This window comes from Emys orbicularis, chromosome 6, assembly GCF_028017835.1.
Source record: "Emys orbicularis isolate rEmyOrb1 chromosome 6, rEmyOrb1.hap1, whole genome shotgun sequence".
NCBI classification, from domain to species: domain Eukaryota; kingdom Metazoa; phylum Chordata; order Testudines; family Emydidae; genus Emys; species Emys orbicularis.
The window spans coordinates 61,639,210-61,657,758 of record NC_088688.1 but is presented as its reverse complement, the minus strand read 5'-3'; the positions used below and the strand labels follow the sequence as shown (position 1 = coordinate 61,657,758).

The following is an 18,549-nucleotide window of genomic DNA, read 5'->3' as shown; positions in this document are numbered from 1 at the left end:
TTATTTAAGTAGGGTTTTTTTTTTTTTTTTTTTTTTAGGACTAGATAATAAAAATAATACTATGAAAAGTGATACTTGTATCTTTGCTACTATCACTTTTCACAACAAGTCCTGGCTAATTAAGACTTGGATGGAGGGATGGGGATCAGCAGGGGCCAGGGAGGATGGATGGGGGACTCCCACCACTGCGTGGTCGGGGATGAGGGTCAACACCCTGAGCCAGCACCTACTGGAGCCCAGGCTCAGCGCCAATTGCTCTGTGACCAGGATTGGGGATCAGCGTTCAGGGCCAGGGATCAGTGCCCACTGCCACACGGCCAGGGGTCAGTGACCGGGGCCAGCGCCTGCTGCCACATGGCTGGGGCTAGGGGCAGAAGCCTGCTGCCAGACAGCTAGGGCTGAAGGTCAGCATCCAGAGCCCAGGGTCAGCGCCCGCTGCTGCACAACCAGGGCTGGGGATCTGCACCCGGACTGACGCCTGAGGCTAATTTATCATTCACACACTAACAGGTCAGTTTCACCCTTCAACAGCCTGCATTTTTAAAAACTATAATGTTAAAGTAAATTAAATGTGGAGAATAAAGGGAGGCTTTTTTTGGAAGGGAACCTAATAGAAAACTAAAGCAAAATGGAACCAGTTGCCCACAATTATTGGCATAAATGAATTTTGCCTTCTAAGCTCTGACTGCAGTTATTTTATTTCATTTCATATATTTCATTGTAATGCCTGCGTTCTCAGCTTCCTCACTGTGGCAGTGTATTTTATTTAAATCTTTCAGGTAATGCTACTTTGATGTAATCGACACCTCAGATTATAGTGATCTTTGGCTCACTAGCATGAGAATCTTTGGTATTTTAATTCAAAGCCAAAAGAATAAGGAAAAAAGATCAACAGCTGGATACAACACTAGGAAAAGAATCGGTCACCAGGTACCCTCCAGAGAGTGAATGTCACCATATGCTTATGAATATCCTCTCCTTGATGTTTGTTTATGGATAAGGTTTCTTTCTGAGTAGGAAAATATGGCATTTTTTTTTTGACTGTTCAGAAAATTGGCTAGCCAGACATAGCCAACCTGGAACAAACCAATGGTGTCTAGCCCAGACTTCTGTCTTCAAAAGCCAGGTGCTTAAGGGGAAAAAAAAAAAAAAAAAAAAGTCAAACCCACTGTGATGTGCCCAGTTCCACAACAGAATATATCATTTGGGGACTGGAGGACAAGTGTCTGTGTTACATGAGGATTCTTCCTGTTAGAGGGTGATCAATGCATGCACTGTTACAATTTATAGACTAAGGGTATGTCTACACTACGAGAGTAGTTCGATTTTACTTAAATCGAATATGTGGAATCGATATTACAAAGTCGAACGTGTGTGTCCACACTAAGGACAGTAATTCGACTTTGTGAGTCCACACTAACGGGACAAGCATCGACATTGGAAGCGGTGCACTGTGGGCAGCTATCCCACAGTTCCCGCAGTCCCCGCTGCCCATTGGAATTCTGGGTTGAGCCGCCAATGCCTTCTGGGTAAAAAAAAATGTGTCGAGGGTGCTTTTGGGTAACTGTCGTCATCCGACCATCACTCCCGCCCTCCCTCCCTGAAAGCGCCGGCGGGAAATCAGTTTGCGCACTTTTCTGGTCAGTGACAGCGCGGACGCCACAGCACTGCGAGCATGGAGCCCGCTGTGACCATCGCTGCAGTTATGGCTGTTGTCAACACCTCGCACCTTATCATCCACCTTTCCCAGAGGCAGATGCTGAGAAATCGGGCGAGGAGGCTACGGCAGCGCGGTGAGGACCTGAAGTCTGAGAGTGGCACAGACCTGTCAGAAAGCACGGTACCCTGCGCCGAGGACATCATGGTGGCAATGGGTCATGTTGATGTTGTGGAACGGGGATTCTGGGCCCGGGAAACAAGCACGGACTGGTGGGAGCGCATAGTGCTGCAGGTCTGGGATGAATCACAGTGGCTGCGAAACTCTCGCATGCGGAAGGGGACTTTCCTGGAACTTTGTGAGTTGCTGTCCCCTGCCCTGAAGCGCAATGACACCCGGATGCGAGCAGCCCTGAGTGTCCAGAAGCGAGTGGCCATAGCCCTCTGGAAGCTTGCAACGCCAGACAGCTACCGGTCAGTCGCGAACCACTTCGGCGTGGGCAAATCTACCGTGGGGGTTGTTGTCATGCAAGTAGCCAACGGATTCGTTGAGCTACTGCTCTCAAAGGTAGTGACCCTGGGAAACGCGCAGGTCATCATAGATGGCTTCGCCGCGATGGGATTCCGAAACTGCGGTGGGGCTATAGATGGAACTCACATCCCTATCCTGGGACCGGACCACCAGGCCAGCCAGTACATTAACCGAAAGGGCTACTTTTCAATGGTGCTGCAAGCACTGGTGGACCATAGGGGACGTTTTACAAACATCAACGTCGGATGGCTGGGCAAGGTTCATGACGCTCGTGTTTTCAGGAACTCTGGTCTGTTTAGACGGCTGCAGGAAGGTATTTACTTCCCGGACCACAAAATAACTCTTGGGGATGTGGAGATGCCTATAGTCATCCTCGGGGACCCAGCCTACCCGCTAATGCCCTGGCTCATGAAGCCCTATACTGGTGCCCTGGACACCGAAAAAGAACTCTTCAACTACCGGCTGAGCAAGTGCAGAATGGTGGTGGAGTGTGCTTTTGGCCGTCTCAAGGGGAGATGGAGAACCTTACTGACTCGCTGTGATCTCAGCGAAACCAATATCCCCATTGTTATTGCAGCTCGCTGTGTGCTCCACAATCTCTGTGAGAGCAAGGGGGAGACCTTTATGGCTGGGTGGGAGGTTGAGGCAAATAGCCTGGCTGCTGATTACGCCCAGCCAGACAGCCGGGCGATTAGAAGAGCCCAGCGGGACGCGCTGTGCATCCGGGAGGCTTTGAAAGCTAGGTTCCTGAGTGAGCAGGGTAACCTGTGACTATTAAGTTTGTGTACAGAGAAGCTGAACCTGCCCCCGTTTCTTTACCAAGTAAATATTCACTATCCTTTCCAGTTACATACCCCGTTCCCCCCCTTCCAACACACGTTTAAAAATAAAATCACTTGAATTTTGTTAATGAACACCGTTTTCTTTATTACTGTTTTCTCGGTAAAGTGTTGAACCTGGGACGCAGACTGTGGTGGGGAGCGGGTGTAGTGTAGTGATGCAAAGGACGCTTCTAAACTCTGTGTGTGGGGGCTATGTGACTTTGTGGCAGGGGGAGGATGGTTACAGATCCCCTGCTGCGTGGCTCTGTGATCCAGGATAAGGACCGCTGCATAAGATCTCTAACTGCCCTCCCCCGCCACAAAGTCAGAGCTCCCCCCTCCCCCACAGAACATGAAAACCACCTCCCAGACTGATCACGGTAACTAGTGACTGCAATGTGTGTGTGCCCTGCTGCTGAACCTGCCCCCGCCTCTGTACCCTGGTAAAGGTGACTGTCCTGTCCAATTACCAACCCCCTTCCCCCCCTTCAGACAGACTCTCCTCTAAAAGAACATGATGGAAACAGTAATTAACAGAAATGTATTTTTTATTAGCAACTACACATGAAACTGGGGGATGAAACTTGGACGGGGGCTTGGGTGAGGCGGGAAGGAAAGGACTTATCAAATTTTGGGGAATGAGAGCCTTCTGGTACTTGAGCAGTCTGCAGGGGTGGAGTGAGAGTTTTCACGGACTCTGCCGCCCCTCCTTCTTTGGACTTTGGGTGAGGGGGGTATGGGACTTGGTGGTGGGGGAGGGCAGTTACAGATATACTGCAGCGGGGCTCTGTCCTCCTGCAGAACATCCACAAGGCGCCGGAGCGTGTCCGTTTGCTCCCTCATTAGTCCAAGCAGCGTTTGAGTCGCCTGCTGGTCTTCCTGCCGCCACCTCTCCTCCTGTTCCATGTCTGATCGGTGCATTTGGGACAAGTTCTCCCTCCACTGGGTCTGCTGGGCTGCCTGGGCTCGGGAGCAGCCCATAAGTTCCGAGAACATGTCCTCCCGTATCCTCTTCTTCCTACGCCTAATCTGCACTAGCCTCTGGGAGTGTGATGCCAGGCTAGGTCAGGAGACAGTCACAGCTGTGGGATGGGAAAAAGGGAGTGAATTCCTCAGAAAGATAAATTTTGGGGTGAACAAAGAACATAGTCTTTCTCTGTGAACTAGACCATGCACAGCACCTATCACATGCGCACTCAGGACAAGGTCGAATTTTCGGCCTTCGCATTCAGTGCCTGGGGTCTTGCAGTGCAGATCAGAGAAGCGGGGCAGGACACCGGAATTTGTGTAGCAGGCCGACATGGTAAGCCGTAAACTTGTGGCTGCTTAAAACTTTAATAATAGCACTGGCCTCCTTTCACGTTGAAAGCAATGCCAGTCCCTACTGCCAGCAATCCGGCAAGCATGAACTCTGCCCCTGTCCCACCCCCTCGTGGCTGTCCCAGGGAAAGATCCCTGTATGCTGCCCCCTCCCGCCTCCACCGCGTGGCTGTAAGCCGCCGGTTACAGTTCTGTAAAGGAACAGGCAAGCAGTCCCAATACTAACATTCCCCTACCCAATTCAAAGCAGGTCACCATGAGCGACATCACTCTGATGAGGATTTCAGAGATGGAGAAAGAAAGAATGCTTCGGGAAAGCCTGCAAAGACCAGGGCCGTATGCCGCCATGCTCTGCAAGGCAATGATTCCCGAGTACTTGCTTGTCTCCTGGCGTGGAAACGTTTCCTACTACGGAGGACCCAATAAGGCCGCTCTCCCAAGGAACCTCATGCAAAGGCTTTCCAATTACCTCCAGGAGAGCTTCGTGGAGATGTCCCTGGAGGATTTCAGCTCTATCCCCGGACATATAGACCGCATTTTACTGTAGCTGCACTGGCAGGGACTAAACAGTAGAGCGGCTAGGGCAGAACAATCATGCTAAACCGGACATTGTTAGATTTTTTTTCAGTAGTTGCACTGCCAAGGACTGAAACGTTAAGCGCCTAGGGCAAACTAATCATGAAAAACCCATTGTTATTATTGTTAATATTCCTGTTCTGTTAAAAATAAATGTTTACATGTTTAAAACACTTACTGACTGATCCTTCCCCTGATTCTGTGTCCGGGTTAACGCCTGGGGACGGTTGGTAGGGGATCTCTGTAAGGGTGATGAAGAGATCCTGGCTGTCGGGGAAATCAGCGTTGTAAGCGCTGTCGACTGCCTCGTCCTCCTCATCTCCTTCCTCATCTTCCCCGTCCGCTAACATGTCCGAGGAAGCGGCCGTCGACAATATCCCATCCTCAGAGTCCACGGTCAGTGGTGGGGTAGTGGTGGTGGCCGCACCTAGGATAGAATGCATTGCCTCGTAGAAACGGGATGTCTGGGGCTGGGATCCGGAGCGTCCGTTTGCCTCTTTGGTCTTCTGGTAGCCTTGTCTCAGCTCCTTGATTTTCACGCGGCACTGCGTTGCATCCCGGCTGTATCCTCTCTCTGCCATGGCTTTAGAGATCTTCTCGTAGATCTTTGCATTCCGTCTTTTCGATCGCAGCTCGGAAAGCACGGACTCATTGCCCCACACAGCGATCAGATCCAAGACTTCCCGATCAGTCCATGCTGGGGCCCTCTTTCTATTCTGAGATTGCATGGCCATCTCTGCTAGAGAGCTCTGCATCGTTGCCTGTGCTGCTGAGCTCGCCACGATGTCCAAACAGGAAATGAGATTCAAACTGCCCAGACAGGAAAAGGAATTCAAATTTTCCCGGAGCTTTTCCTGTGTGGCTGGTCAGAGCATCCGAGCTCTGACTGCTGTCCAGAGTGTCCACAGAGTGGTGCACTGTGGGATAGCTCCCGGAGCTATTACCGTCGATTTCCATCCACACCTAGCCTAATTCGACATGGCCATGTCGAATTTAGCGCTACTCCCTTCGTTGGGGAGGAGTACAGAAGTCGAATTTAAGAGACCTCAATGTCGAACTAAATAGCTTCGTGGTGTGGACGGGTGCATACTTAATTCGATGTAACGGCGCTAAATTCGACATAAACTCCTAGTGTAGACCAGGCCTAAGTGTACCCCAGTTTTTGTAGCAGAAGTTATTCTCAAATGACAACATGTATACAACCCTTTTCCTGTATATATTAAGCGATTTGCCTTATTGATATCCTGATGGTGACAAGTTCTATAGGTTAATTTTAAGTGACATCAAAAAGCATTTACTTTTACATTTTTAAATGTGTTGCCTTTTAAAATTTATCACTGTTAGTGTGTTATGGGAAGAGGCAGGGAGATCAACTGCATCATTTAGTTAGGTAAACAAGGTTTTATTTTTTTTAAACTAGTGAAAGCTCAGCAAAACATCTTTCCTACACTATGCAGCTCTCTTGTTTGTCTACCAACAAAACAAACTTTACACTAGCTGGTTTTCTTTTTAAAATGGATTAGACTTAATTTTAAGTCTGGATTATTCAGGTCCCTTATATGTCATTAATTAAGAGGTGCAGGCAGCGAAATATTATTGGTCAGCTTGTGCCACAATTTAATATTAATTTACTCCTCAAGTAGCCCCATTGAAATCAAGGAGACTGCTCAAGGAGTCAGGTACGATTTTATGTGAGTAAGGCTATCACAACCTGGCTACATATGGAAAAAAATCATCATCAAGCCTTTATTATTTGCCTACTTCTTAGAGACCAGAAGAAAGACGCTTAGTACAACCCTTGTGATTGTCTATTGACTTAGTAAGAGGTAGACCAAGTGGTCTTTTGGAAAAATTCCAATCATTAACATTCATGGTTAAGAGTATCGATCCCTCTGCAGTAGTGACTCATTATCACCACCACCACCAATCTGAGAGAAAACCATGAAAGGACGCAAGATTAATATAACCTAACAAGATAACTATCCACAAGCAGGGAAACAGAACTGAAGTGAAGGACTGTCTGTGCTGTAACAAATCAATCCATGCAAGAGATTCTTGAAGCAGTGTTGATTCTAATCATGGAAAACTTCTGCTTCACTCTCCTGCAGTGGACCTGATCTTTGTGTAAGCTGCCATCAACACGAAGAGTTAATATTCAAAACAGAGGGAACGTTGTATTTCCAAAGGAATTTTTTAAATAAATAAGCAAAAACCCCGCTCGTTTTCAGACAGACTCTGCTAGCAACTGTCTCCCGAAGAACTCCTTTGCTATACACTTCAGGGCTCAGGTGTGGAGTCAGAAAAACCACACAGCCGAGTCATTGCTCCTTGCCCTCCCCCCATCATTATTTTTAATTAACGAATCAAGTGCAAACGAGTACACACGAAACAACCTAGAAATACAGGGATGAGAAAACTTATTCATTAGCCTACCTTTTCTTAGCATGTTCATCCTTGTAGGAGACTTTGTAAAACCCATAATAGGTATCTGATAAATTAGATGAATAGTCTATGCTGAGGGTGTAGTTCTGCCCAACAAGTAGAGCATCAGGGGCCACAACTGCAATCTGATCACGCACTGGATATTCCAGGACTTCAACTGGTTTTGCCTGATTCCAACCTGCTGAAGTCAGAGTTGCCTTGGTGATATTAAGTCCTGAGCTATGAAGTATGATATTCCAAGTCACCTGGATGACATTAACAGTTATCTGTACAGAACCTGCAAACTTTGTAGTTGTTAGGTTTGGCTGCAAGATGAGATCATAGTGTAGTGGTACAACATTACTGGGAAGCCTGTTTTTTGCCCATGGAAATCTCTTTCCATTAGTTGCTAGAGGATATATCAGTTCCATTGTATGGTTCTTTTTATGGCAGCCTTCTTTGGTAAAGGTACATTTGGGAAGAAGGTAGATCACCATTATTACTGAAACTGCAATCAGAAGAACAACTGCACAAACCACCATGGTCCTTAAAGAGGGCACTGAGCATGATCCATCTGAGCTCTGACTATAGCCAGATGCATTACTACGGAGACCTGTGCTTCTGTTCATGAAGGACATGCCCAGCAATTTCGCTGATGATTCATAATCCTCTTCATCCTCATCCATTTCATTCTCTCCAAGGCCACGCACCAGTAGTCGGGAACTTCTTGGCTCATATTCCACTTCATCAGGCTCCAATGGATGCAAGCAAGGCTCCTTTGCCAAGTCAACCACATCAGGTTCTTCCTCAAACATGCTGTTTTCAATCATATTCCTGGGCAACTGAATTCGATCTGAGTGGGGAGAAGAGGAGGAGAGAAAAAAGAGCATATTTTATAACTAAAAAGTTATGGCTATGACAACCCAAAAGATAACTTACAGAGTGGGAGTAGTGGAGAATGGAAAGCACTTGTGCAGCATCTCTTACTGAGAGAGCTCCAATTCTGGAGAATATTTGTACATATTTTTGCATACAGTGATGATTTTTGGTTTGACTAACAACATTCCTGGAGACATTCATGCAACCCTTTGGCCTAATCTGCTCTGGGAAACTGCATAACTAACATTTTAACATAATGTTACCAACATGATTTTGCCTTTCTTGTGGGGAGGGACACATGTAAGAACATGGAGGATCCTATGGTTAACCACAGCCAACTAGTATATTTTTAAAAACACTAACTGCCCTGTCCACATTCAGTGTTAAGTTGTGTTGTAGAAAGGATTTAGCAAAGTGCTGATTGCTAAACCAGTGGAAGACAAATATCAAGCCACTATTTTGTTTCAGGAGAGGGATCTGGTTAAATTTTCTATTCCTTTTATATAAAAAAGGATAATATACTACATTTGCAACTGCGCTCTTCATTTAAGATTTAGTCCCTATGTCCTGGGTAAAAGCCTGTGCATAAAAAGAGTTAAAAAGTGCTTGCTAAAGTAAAACATCTCCATAAATCTGGATCTTAATAATTAATAAATTGTTATTCAATTAAAAGTTCAGATTCAAGAGTCACTTTTTACAAGAGTGACAGATAACTAGACGTGAAACATATGTGAAGAGCTGATCTGTGTGGCTCGAAAGCTTGTCTCTCTCACCAACAGAATTTTGTCCAATAAAAGATATTACGTCATCTACCTCATCTCTCTAATATCCTGGGATCGACATGGCTACAAGGCTAACTTCTGTATAAGTAATTTATACTTTGGGCAACCAACTACCAAGGAGACAGAGGGAATAAGGAATCCTATCCCTGTGCATGGACAGAGCTGATGCAAGGCCTAGGGACCAGAAAGCAGGTCAAAGTGGCTTTGGAGAGAACAAGCATTTGTTATCACCATGGGCCTGAAGCAAAGCCCACTGCTGTCAGTGGAAAGACACTGATTTTAAGGGACTTTGGAAGTGTTGGAGGAGACAGACTAAGAAAAGCTAATAGAAGGGGGGTGGGAGGGGAGGAAGAGAGACACACAGCCGTAGACTGGTACAACCCTGAATCTCTTTTGTGCCAGAAACCCCCAATACCAACTTTGTATTTTGTTGAGACTTCTGTAATTTATGCTTAACTTCTCTTAGTGCTGCTTTCAGAAGTTTGTCTCCAAGAGACATTTAGACTAGGGTTACCATGTCCGGCTTTTGGGTCTTTAAATAGCCGTCCGGGGGGAATTTGTAAAAAGCTAAAAATGTCCGGGATTTCCCCCCGGACGGCTATTTAAAGACCCAAAAGCGCTGACAGGGCAGCCGCGGCAAGCCGGCGCCACTCACCTTTCCTCCCTGGGGCAGCGCGCAGCTGAGAGCTCCCGGCGCAGCGGTGTCAGCCCACGGGGCCCACTGCCCGGCCGGCAGGAGCCTGCAGAGCGCAGCCCTGCCCCTGCCCCGGTACACAGAGAGGCAGCGAGGAGGTCTCGCTCCCCTGCGTGCAGCAGCGGGGCGGGGCCTGTAGACTCGGGCAGAGAGCCCCTCCCCACTCCTGCCCCCCTCCCCTCGACCCAACCCAACCGTAGGAAGGAGCCAGAGGGACTGGGAGGGACCTGCCTGCTGGATGCTTCCTGGGAGCCGCTTCAGGTAAGCATTGCTGGGCTCACCTGGCCCCCTGGCAGGCCCCTCTGGGGGGGCTCCCCTCATCCCCACTGCCCTCAGCCCCCACCCTGACCCTGTTCCCTCAGCCTTCCCTGCAGTTCCCCCTGTACCTCACACCCCAAACCCACTGCCCTCAGTCCCTGCCCCCATTCCAACAGCCTCCCCCACAGTCCCCCTGCTCCCCCCAACCCACTGCCCTCAGCCTTGCCCTACCCCAAATCTCTTCTTCAGCCTCCCGTCATCCCACCCCCATCACTCCCCCAGCTGTCCCACCCCCTCAACTTCCCCCCCATTCCAGTCCTGCTCCCCTGTCTCATCCCCTCCAGACCCTGTCCCTCTCCCCAACCCCCCCAACCCTCCCCAGCCCAGCCCCATTGTCTCCCCCACCCCACTCTACACAGCTCTCTCTCTACCCTGTCCCATTCATGCTCCCCTCACAGCCCCTACCCTACTCCCCCCATCCCAGTCCTGTCCCATCCCCCTCAGTCCCTCCCAGTCCCAGTCCCCCTCAGTTCCTCCACCCTGCTTCCCCCGGTCCATCCCCACACATCCACCGACCTCCCTCCCCCCAATCCCACTGCCTGGACCCATCCCCGTCCCACTCGGGACATGCATGAAAAAGCAGCAATGGGCTTAAATTGTAGCAAGGGAGATTTAGGTTAGACATTAGGAAAAACTTCCTAACTGTAAAGGTAGTTAAGCACTGGACAAATTACCGAGAGAGGTTATGGAATAGCAGTCATGGGAGTTTTTTAAGAGGTTAGACAAAACACCTGTCAAGGATGGTCTAGTTGTTATTACTCAGTCCTGCCTCAGTGCAGGGGTTTGACTAGATGACCTGTTGATGTCCCTTCCAGTTTTACATGTCTGTGATTCACACTGAATTGCCTTGTGCCACTGTCTAGTAGTAGTGGCACACAGTTCTCTGACATGCAGGTTTATAAAATTGTAGTTAATATACAGTTTAGAGCATAGCAATTTTAAAGCTCTGCATGTTCAGATCAACTGAGCTGAAAATTGTGATCTTGTATTCAAAACTATTAAGATGTGCGCTGAAATAAAATCAGCATGAATTGCTCAACAATATCAATGGAATCAGCATTACGCTGCTATATATTGTAAAACATTACAGTGAAATCTTGCAAGTATTACATAGTTACCACTTGGGCAAGGCGGCGTGCTAAGCATAACATTTTCCTGTTTCAACATTCTTAACTTGTATCCCTCCTAGAAGTTGTTTTTTCCCCCAAACACTGAATGCTGCTAAGTTATGAGTTTTAACAGTTTTTTTTCCTTTTAAACCACAGCACTGAATGTTATTCTAAAATTGTTTTCCAAATATTCTTAAACTCCCAGTTTATCCCCCACTGATGTTCATTGTGAAAAGTATTGCAGGTATAATAATAAATAATAATAATAATAATAATAATAATAATAATAATGGCACTTTTGTAATTCACTGTCCAACATGCGTTTTGTGCCCTCCTCTGGTGGATTTTTAAGAGGATAACTATATAGCTACCAGCTAAGGGAGTTATATCTTGAACTCAAGTAGTAGAAGCTCATGCTTTTAAGTCTGGGTGGCTCGGGTTCAATCTTTGGTGACTAGCTATGATGGAGGTTGCTACACTTATAATCCCTTTAATCAGAAGTTCTGAATATGCTTTGTTGTAGGCAGAACTAGCCTATAGTTAAGCAACCGAAAATTTAGAATGGGAAGTGTTGAAATGTTGGGAAGCATTATAATTTTGCCAATCTGGAACGAACATCCCATCTGAGGGATGGGGGCGAGGAGAGAGGAGAGTGAGACAGGACCAGGAAACTGGGACAAGGAATCCAGAGCAGTAGTGGGGGGCAGTTGAAATCAGATGAGGAGCTAGGGCGGGTTAGACAGCAATAGGATAGACATAGACTGGAGGGGACGGGGAAGAAGGGTCTTTGACTACTTGAGACCACTCCGTTCTCCGAACATTTGATTCGTGGGAAGCAGGGGAGGAGGAGGAGCTGGGGGCAGAGCGTTCAGGGGAGGGGGCGGAGTCGGGGCGGGGAAGGGCCGGGGCCCCTTGGAGTGTCCTCTTTTTCCAGGACTGCAATATGGTAACCCTAATTTAGACACTGTTTTGATCCATTTCTTCTCTTAAACATGATTCAAATTTTATTTTAAATTCAAATAAAGTCAGGGAATGAGTGCTGACTCCCATCCGGGGAGATGACAAAGGCTCCACAGTCAGGTAAGGAAAGAAAAAAGAAAAGAAAAAACATGTGGGATATGATAGCCCTCCAGTTACCATAGGCCCCAATTCTATAAAGATCCTAAGCATAAGCTTACATTTAGGCACATGTTTAAGCATTGTGCTGACTGAATAGGAAGAGACTCAAGTGCATGGCTGAAGCTGAACTAGGGCTCTAGCTGATCATTTAAGGAGGACACAGCTTGTAGGGGATGAAGTTTCTTAGCCAGATAGGTACAACAGAAAGCAGACATGTTTAACTGGTTGAAAGTTTTCTATCTTCCCACCTCTCCCCTCAAGAAAAATTTATTTGCCAAAAAAAGTCAGTCAATTTTTAAATGTGAGAGGGGAAGAAAGTGTTGGTCAAAATTTCACAAGGAAAAAATAAAGTTTCCTTGAGCAGTTCTACAAAAGTGAGTTTCTGTGGCATAGAACATGACCTTTCAGCTAGAGCTAGGTGAACAATGGATTTTTTAATCTTGTCTAACATTGCAAGAGAATGCTGAAATAGAACTCAGTTGTTTCAGGTTACCAACCCTCTCTGTCAGTCCACTTGATCAGACCCTCTCCCCTCTAGGTTATATTTCTAAATCCCAATTCAACAGCCTCTAAAATAAAGCTCCCCACTCCTCAAATATAATCCCGTGCACTTCACCTCAGCAATGAGATTAATTAACCTAATCTGAAGTTTCTTGGCTAAAACAGCTTTAAAACATCAAGGGACAACACCCACAACTCACCGAACCAGTGTCTTCAAAACAGGGGGAGGGTAGACTAGTGAGGGGGACTGAGCGTTGTCAGACTAGTCCAGGAGGTTGAGGATAGAGGAGAGGAGTAGTGGGAGCAGTAAGGCTAGATGAACCTGGATCTGTCCTGCTCTCACGGGGTCTCAAATGTGAACATGCTGTCATGTCTTCAGACAAAGTAATAAAAAACTTCTTCAAAGCCATCCGTTGTTCCACTTGCTTTAAGGCAGCCCCTAACACAGTGCTCATGTACATGCCTCGGCCATGAAAGCACACATCCATGCCCCACCAATACCTACCCTGAGCAGCATGTAAATATGTTAGAGGCGGGGGTGGAGAAGGGGTGAAAAAAGGAAAACAGTACTCAGAAGAGAAAGAACCAATAAGAAGAAAAACTAGTGGACGGAAGGAGGATAATATAGAGAGAAAAATGGAAAGAAAAAAAAGAATAGATGGCAGAAGCCAAGTTAGTACATGGCAAGAGACATGGCAGGAAGTCCATCCACAACTCTTCTGCAAAGAGGATTTCAAAAGGTTGGGAACCACTACACTGTATTTTCAAAAAGCAGTTTACATCTAATTCTCCCTTGCTGCTCCCAAGCCAACTACCGCATATAATTTTCCAGTTCACCTCAAAATTGTATACACAAAAAATTATTTGGGCCACAGAGCATACCTGTGACTGGAAAGAACTTTTCCCTAAGAAATTAATATAGAAGGCCAAACTAATAATGCTTGAACTAGAGAGAGAAATGCCAGCCTCTCTCTCTTTTTTTTTTTTAAATATAAACCACCCCAAACATGCACTTAGAATTATTTGCAGAAATTGGCGGCAATCTAGCCAGTAGGAGAAAAATGGCTTGTTTTTATTGTTAAAAACCACACAACCATTTTCCAAACTCAGTGCTAGGTTAACAAGTCACAACTTTACTGAAGATAAAGGGCACCACCCACACTATTTCCACTGGAACATATATAGATAAGTAACAGAGCACTTGTGGGTCACTGAAGTTACCAATCCTGAGATACGTACCTATGCAGGCAGAGGAATCAGACAGCTTTACAGGAACAACTCCGAGGCGAACCAGCTTTAAATACAGATTTATGTCTAGATAAGCTGCATTTTGTTTTTCCCCGTGCTAGCAAGAATAAAAGGGGCAAAGAATATATAATATTCTAAGCAAGCTATATGTAGGGACTTTTTCCAGGCCTGAACAACAGGATTGTAATCTTTGTATTTTCACACTTCACTGTCCTCTTTCACACCAAACACCAGTAGCAGGGAGAAGCATAGTCAAATCTTGACAAAAAAAGATTAATTTAAATTCATACAAGGTTAGATTCCAGTCAAGACTAACAAGGGCAGAAAAGTAGAGTACAACAAGTGGGAGAAGTTTCATCTGCCAAGATAAAAGCAGTATAGGGCCACTGAGCTATCACGGCAGTTCCCAAAGATACAAGTGCTTTAAACCCCAAAATTTAATTCTACATTACCATGCCAAGAAACCTGACAGTGAGGCACAGGACCCAGCACAAGGACACATGGACAATAGTTTCTGAATAAATGGAGCCTGCGTTGCTCTAGGACTACTTTGCACATCACTGCCACTGCTAAGCAGCCCTGAGAATCACCATAGCTAACATAGGGTGTATTCTGATAGTGCAGAAACAGCATACTGACTCCTCTGCCACCCCTCTCCAGTGCACAGGGTGTCCTTCTGACTCCGGGATCCCTAGTTACTTGCCAGCCCCTCTGGGGCCATTGGCAGACCAACCAGTACCTGGAAAAGTCAGCCTTTAGGCTCCTCTAGCTTACACCAGAGTTCACTCAGAGTGCACAGCTGGCCCAGGATTGGGAGAGCATGAAGAGAAGAGAAGGAGAGTTGGTTTTCTGAATTACAACTGTTGTAGTGAAAATTTAGAATTGCAGAATCAGTCTGCCTTACTAGACTGAATTTGTAACTGATGACCCACAAATAAGTCAATTTAGGCAACCCATGACAACACAGCTGTCTGAAACCTTGTTATGATATAGTTCCAATTTGCAATATTCATGGGACCATAACTGTGTTTTGTAAACAGGATAAAACCTTGGATGTGAATTACAACCATTGCTGAGAACGGGACAGGTCCACAATATGACAAACCAAGTATATATAGGGTTTTTTAAAATTATGGGTATTTTGCTCCCTTTTATACTGACATATTCTGTAGTATCAAAGAGGTTTAGGTTGCTAAAACTAGGATAACAGCACAAGCCTGTTTTAGCAGTAACAATTGTATTGTTTTAATAAATCAACCCAAGTATCATTGGAAAAAGAGAATTAATTAGGAAATAAAAAGTCCTTTCTTCCTTTATACATTGACCTTGAAGTAATAACTATCCTCGACATTCTACATGTATACTGTGGCTCTGCCTCCCCGAACACAAAATAATTAATTTGTTCTAGGAAGAACTTCTTTAATATATTCACTTTTATTACACTGAAGATGTAGCAGAGCAATTCTCTAAGTTGGTGGATTTTTTAATGTGTGGTTTAAATGAAGGACCAAGGACACATGGCTAAGCCAATCAGGGCTAAGGGCACTGTAGAGGACCCTTCCACATCCAGGTCTTACCCTTGTAGAGTATATGACCTCAGGTTCATCCATGCTTTCCAAGTCAGTCTTGTAATTTAATAAGCATTTCCATCAACTGCTCTTTTCACAAACTGAAGAAATACGTAAGTTCACTGCAAGACATAGCTGGTCCTTTGATCACACTGAGGCAGTTGGACACAATAATACTGTTTTTATGGGGAGAAGGAGTGGCACTCTACATCAAAGACGGTATTACCTGTTTCTGAATCACTGATAACTCAGAAGTAAGTGATCCATAAGCTCTCAGGATAAATGTCTTAACAGATAAAACACAAAAGATGGGGTACCAGCTGGTTTCTGCTACAGACCACCAAATCACACTAGAGAACAGAATGACCGCCTCCTCACAGGTCTAACACAGGGGACCTCAATTTGAGTGACATATTCTTAACAGTGAGGATAATTAACCAGTGGAACATCTAACCAGTGTAGTGGTGGATTCATCATCGCTGGCAATTTTTAAACACAAGCTTGGATATTTTTCTAAAAAGATGCACTCTCGTTCAAACAGGAATTAAATTTAAATAAGTTCTATGACCTGTGTTATACAGGTCAAACTAGATGATCCCAGTGGTCCCTTCTGGCTTTGTAGTCTATGATCAAATGGCTTGATCCAGTACCCTCCTGGGTGTCAGACTACTCTGAGCCAACAGTGTTCTTTTTGCCTGGCCCCACTGTAGGACTTATAGGCAGAGGGTGTAAAATTAACTGAAGATTTTTTTATTTTTATTTTTTAAACGATGCATGGCACCTGTTCTCTAGCCAGTATAACATATTGAAACAGCATGCACCATAGCGGATTTTCAAAGATAGGAACTATGCTGATGCAAATTGTTGCCTCAGACTAGAATCAAATTTTCTGTTTTAACAATTGAAAATACAGGGTATATATGCAAAGCTTTGCATAGAAATATGAAAAAGAGTAAATTTGAGGAACTGATGCTTTAAATGCTGTTCAGCTAATGCACTTTGAGTTGCAAGGTTTCAATTCTCAAATCTGAAGTATGGTACAAAACACAAAAAGACACGGATCCTAATATGCAAAAGATTGTTTCTGCAAGGGGTAGGCTTGTGTTTAACATGATAGCAAGATAATGGCTTTGGGGGGGAATGTTTTGTTTTTCGGAAGCCTTTTGCACTTTAACTTTTCAAAATATAGTAAGCCAAGCAAACATACAATAGAGCAAGTTTGCTGTAACTTATGCTATTTTAATAAATAAATACAATAAGACACCTTGACGGTTGCTAGAGGTAAAGTTGTCTGCTGGTATTCACGCTACAGGGGAAACTGTATGCTCCTCTTTAGCAGGAATGGAAAGCTTCAAACAAAAATTAGTGCCCTCCGGAGGCAAAGAGCAAATAAACACAGATTCATAGATTCTAAGGCCAGAGGGGACTGTTTTGCTTATCTACTCTGACCTCTTTTATAAACACAAGGCACAGAACTTCCCCAAAATAATTCTTAGCGCACATGTTAGAAAAACATTGTCAGCGATGGAGAATCCACCACAACCCTTAGTAAATTTTCCAATGGTTAATTACTCTCAGTTAAAAATTTATGCCTTATTTCCAGTCTGAATTTGTCTAGCTTTAACTTCCAGCCATTGGATTCGGTTGTACCTTTCTCTGCTAGATCAAATATTTGCAGTCTGTAAGTATCTACAAGGTGAACAATCAAGTCACCCTTAACGTTCTCTTTGTGAAGCTAAATGGATTGAGCTTTTTGAGTCTATCGCTATAAGGCACATTTACTAGTGCTTCAATCATTCTCATGGCTCTTCTCTGAACCTTTTCCAATTTGTCAAAAGCTTTCTTGAATTGTAGACCCTAGTCCTGGCTACAGTATTCTAGCAGCAGTCACACCACTGCCAAACACAGCGGTAATATTCTCCCCTTTTCCACTCAAGATTCCCCTGTTCATGCATCCAAGGATTGCATCAGCCTTTTTGGCCACAGTGTCACAACAGGTGCTCACGTTCAGCTGATTTCCACCGTAATCCCTACATCTTTTTCAGACCCACTGCTTCCCAGGATATTTCCCTGTAAATATGGTCTACAGTCTTTGTACTACACGTGTTTGACCATATTAAAAAGCGTATGGTTTGCTTGCACCCTGTTTACCAAGCAATCCGCGTGAGTATATACCAGAAATCTTTCCTCACCAGTCCCCCAGAATGGGGTCATCTGCAAACTTCCAGGTCATGGATTTAAAAATAAAATAAATAAAGTTACTCTCCAAAACTCCACTAGAAACACACCACATCAGTGATGATTCCCAGTTTGCAATTACATTGAAAGGTGTCAGTTTGCCAGTTTTTAACCCATTTAATGTATGACATGTTAATTTTGTATTGCTGTAGTTTACTACATGGTCTATATCTGATCCATGTTTCCATGCAAACAGTGGGCTGGTATTCCAAAATATTAGCCAAAGAAGGGTGGTCTAAATACACCCTATCTACAAGTTGGAGGGCAAAATCCATCTCCCACAAATATAAATCATCCCAGGCTATGCAAAGACACTCCAGGAAGGGGATGGATTTCATGCTAATAGAAGAGACTTACGGTTGACTAAATATACATTTTCCAATCTACTGAAAATATTTCATATGCTTAGCTGGTAAATTAGAGATAGCAAAACAGGTAACAAGAGCAGTTGCTTATTCATGTTAATGTTATTAATGACGATGAAGGCCAGTTTGTTTAAAAGGGGCCATCCAAACATAAAAATTTATTGAAATGTCAAGAGGTCATTAATCCAGCCCCAAGGTAGGACCAAGTATACTTCGACCACAGGTGTTCAACTAATCTTTGCTTAAAACCTCCAAAGACAGGGAATCCACAACCTCCTTTGGTAACCAATTCCATGGCTACTTAACTATCCTTATAGTTAGAAAGGATTTCTTAACATCTAACCTAGATATTCCTTGATGCAGATTAAGGCCATTACTTCTAGTTCTACCCTTAGTAGACAT

At 44.9% G+C, this 18,549-nt stretch overlaps 1 protein-coding gene across 1 annotated transcript in view; it reads right to left on the bottom strand.

Moving 5' to 3' along the window:
• The window catches only part of LNPEP (leucyl and cystinyl aminopeptidase), an 88,402-nt gene that overhangs the window by 36,230 nt on the left and 33,623 nt on the right, over positions 1–18,549 (bottom strand). The window contains exon 2 of the mRNA XM_065405954.1: positions 7,339–8,179. Coding sequence (XP_065262026.1) covers positions 7,339–8,179 — 841 coding nt within the window. The remainder of the gene's footprint in view (positions 1–7,338; positions 8,180–18,549) is intronic.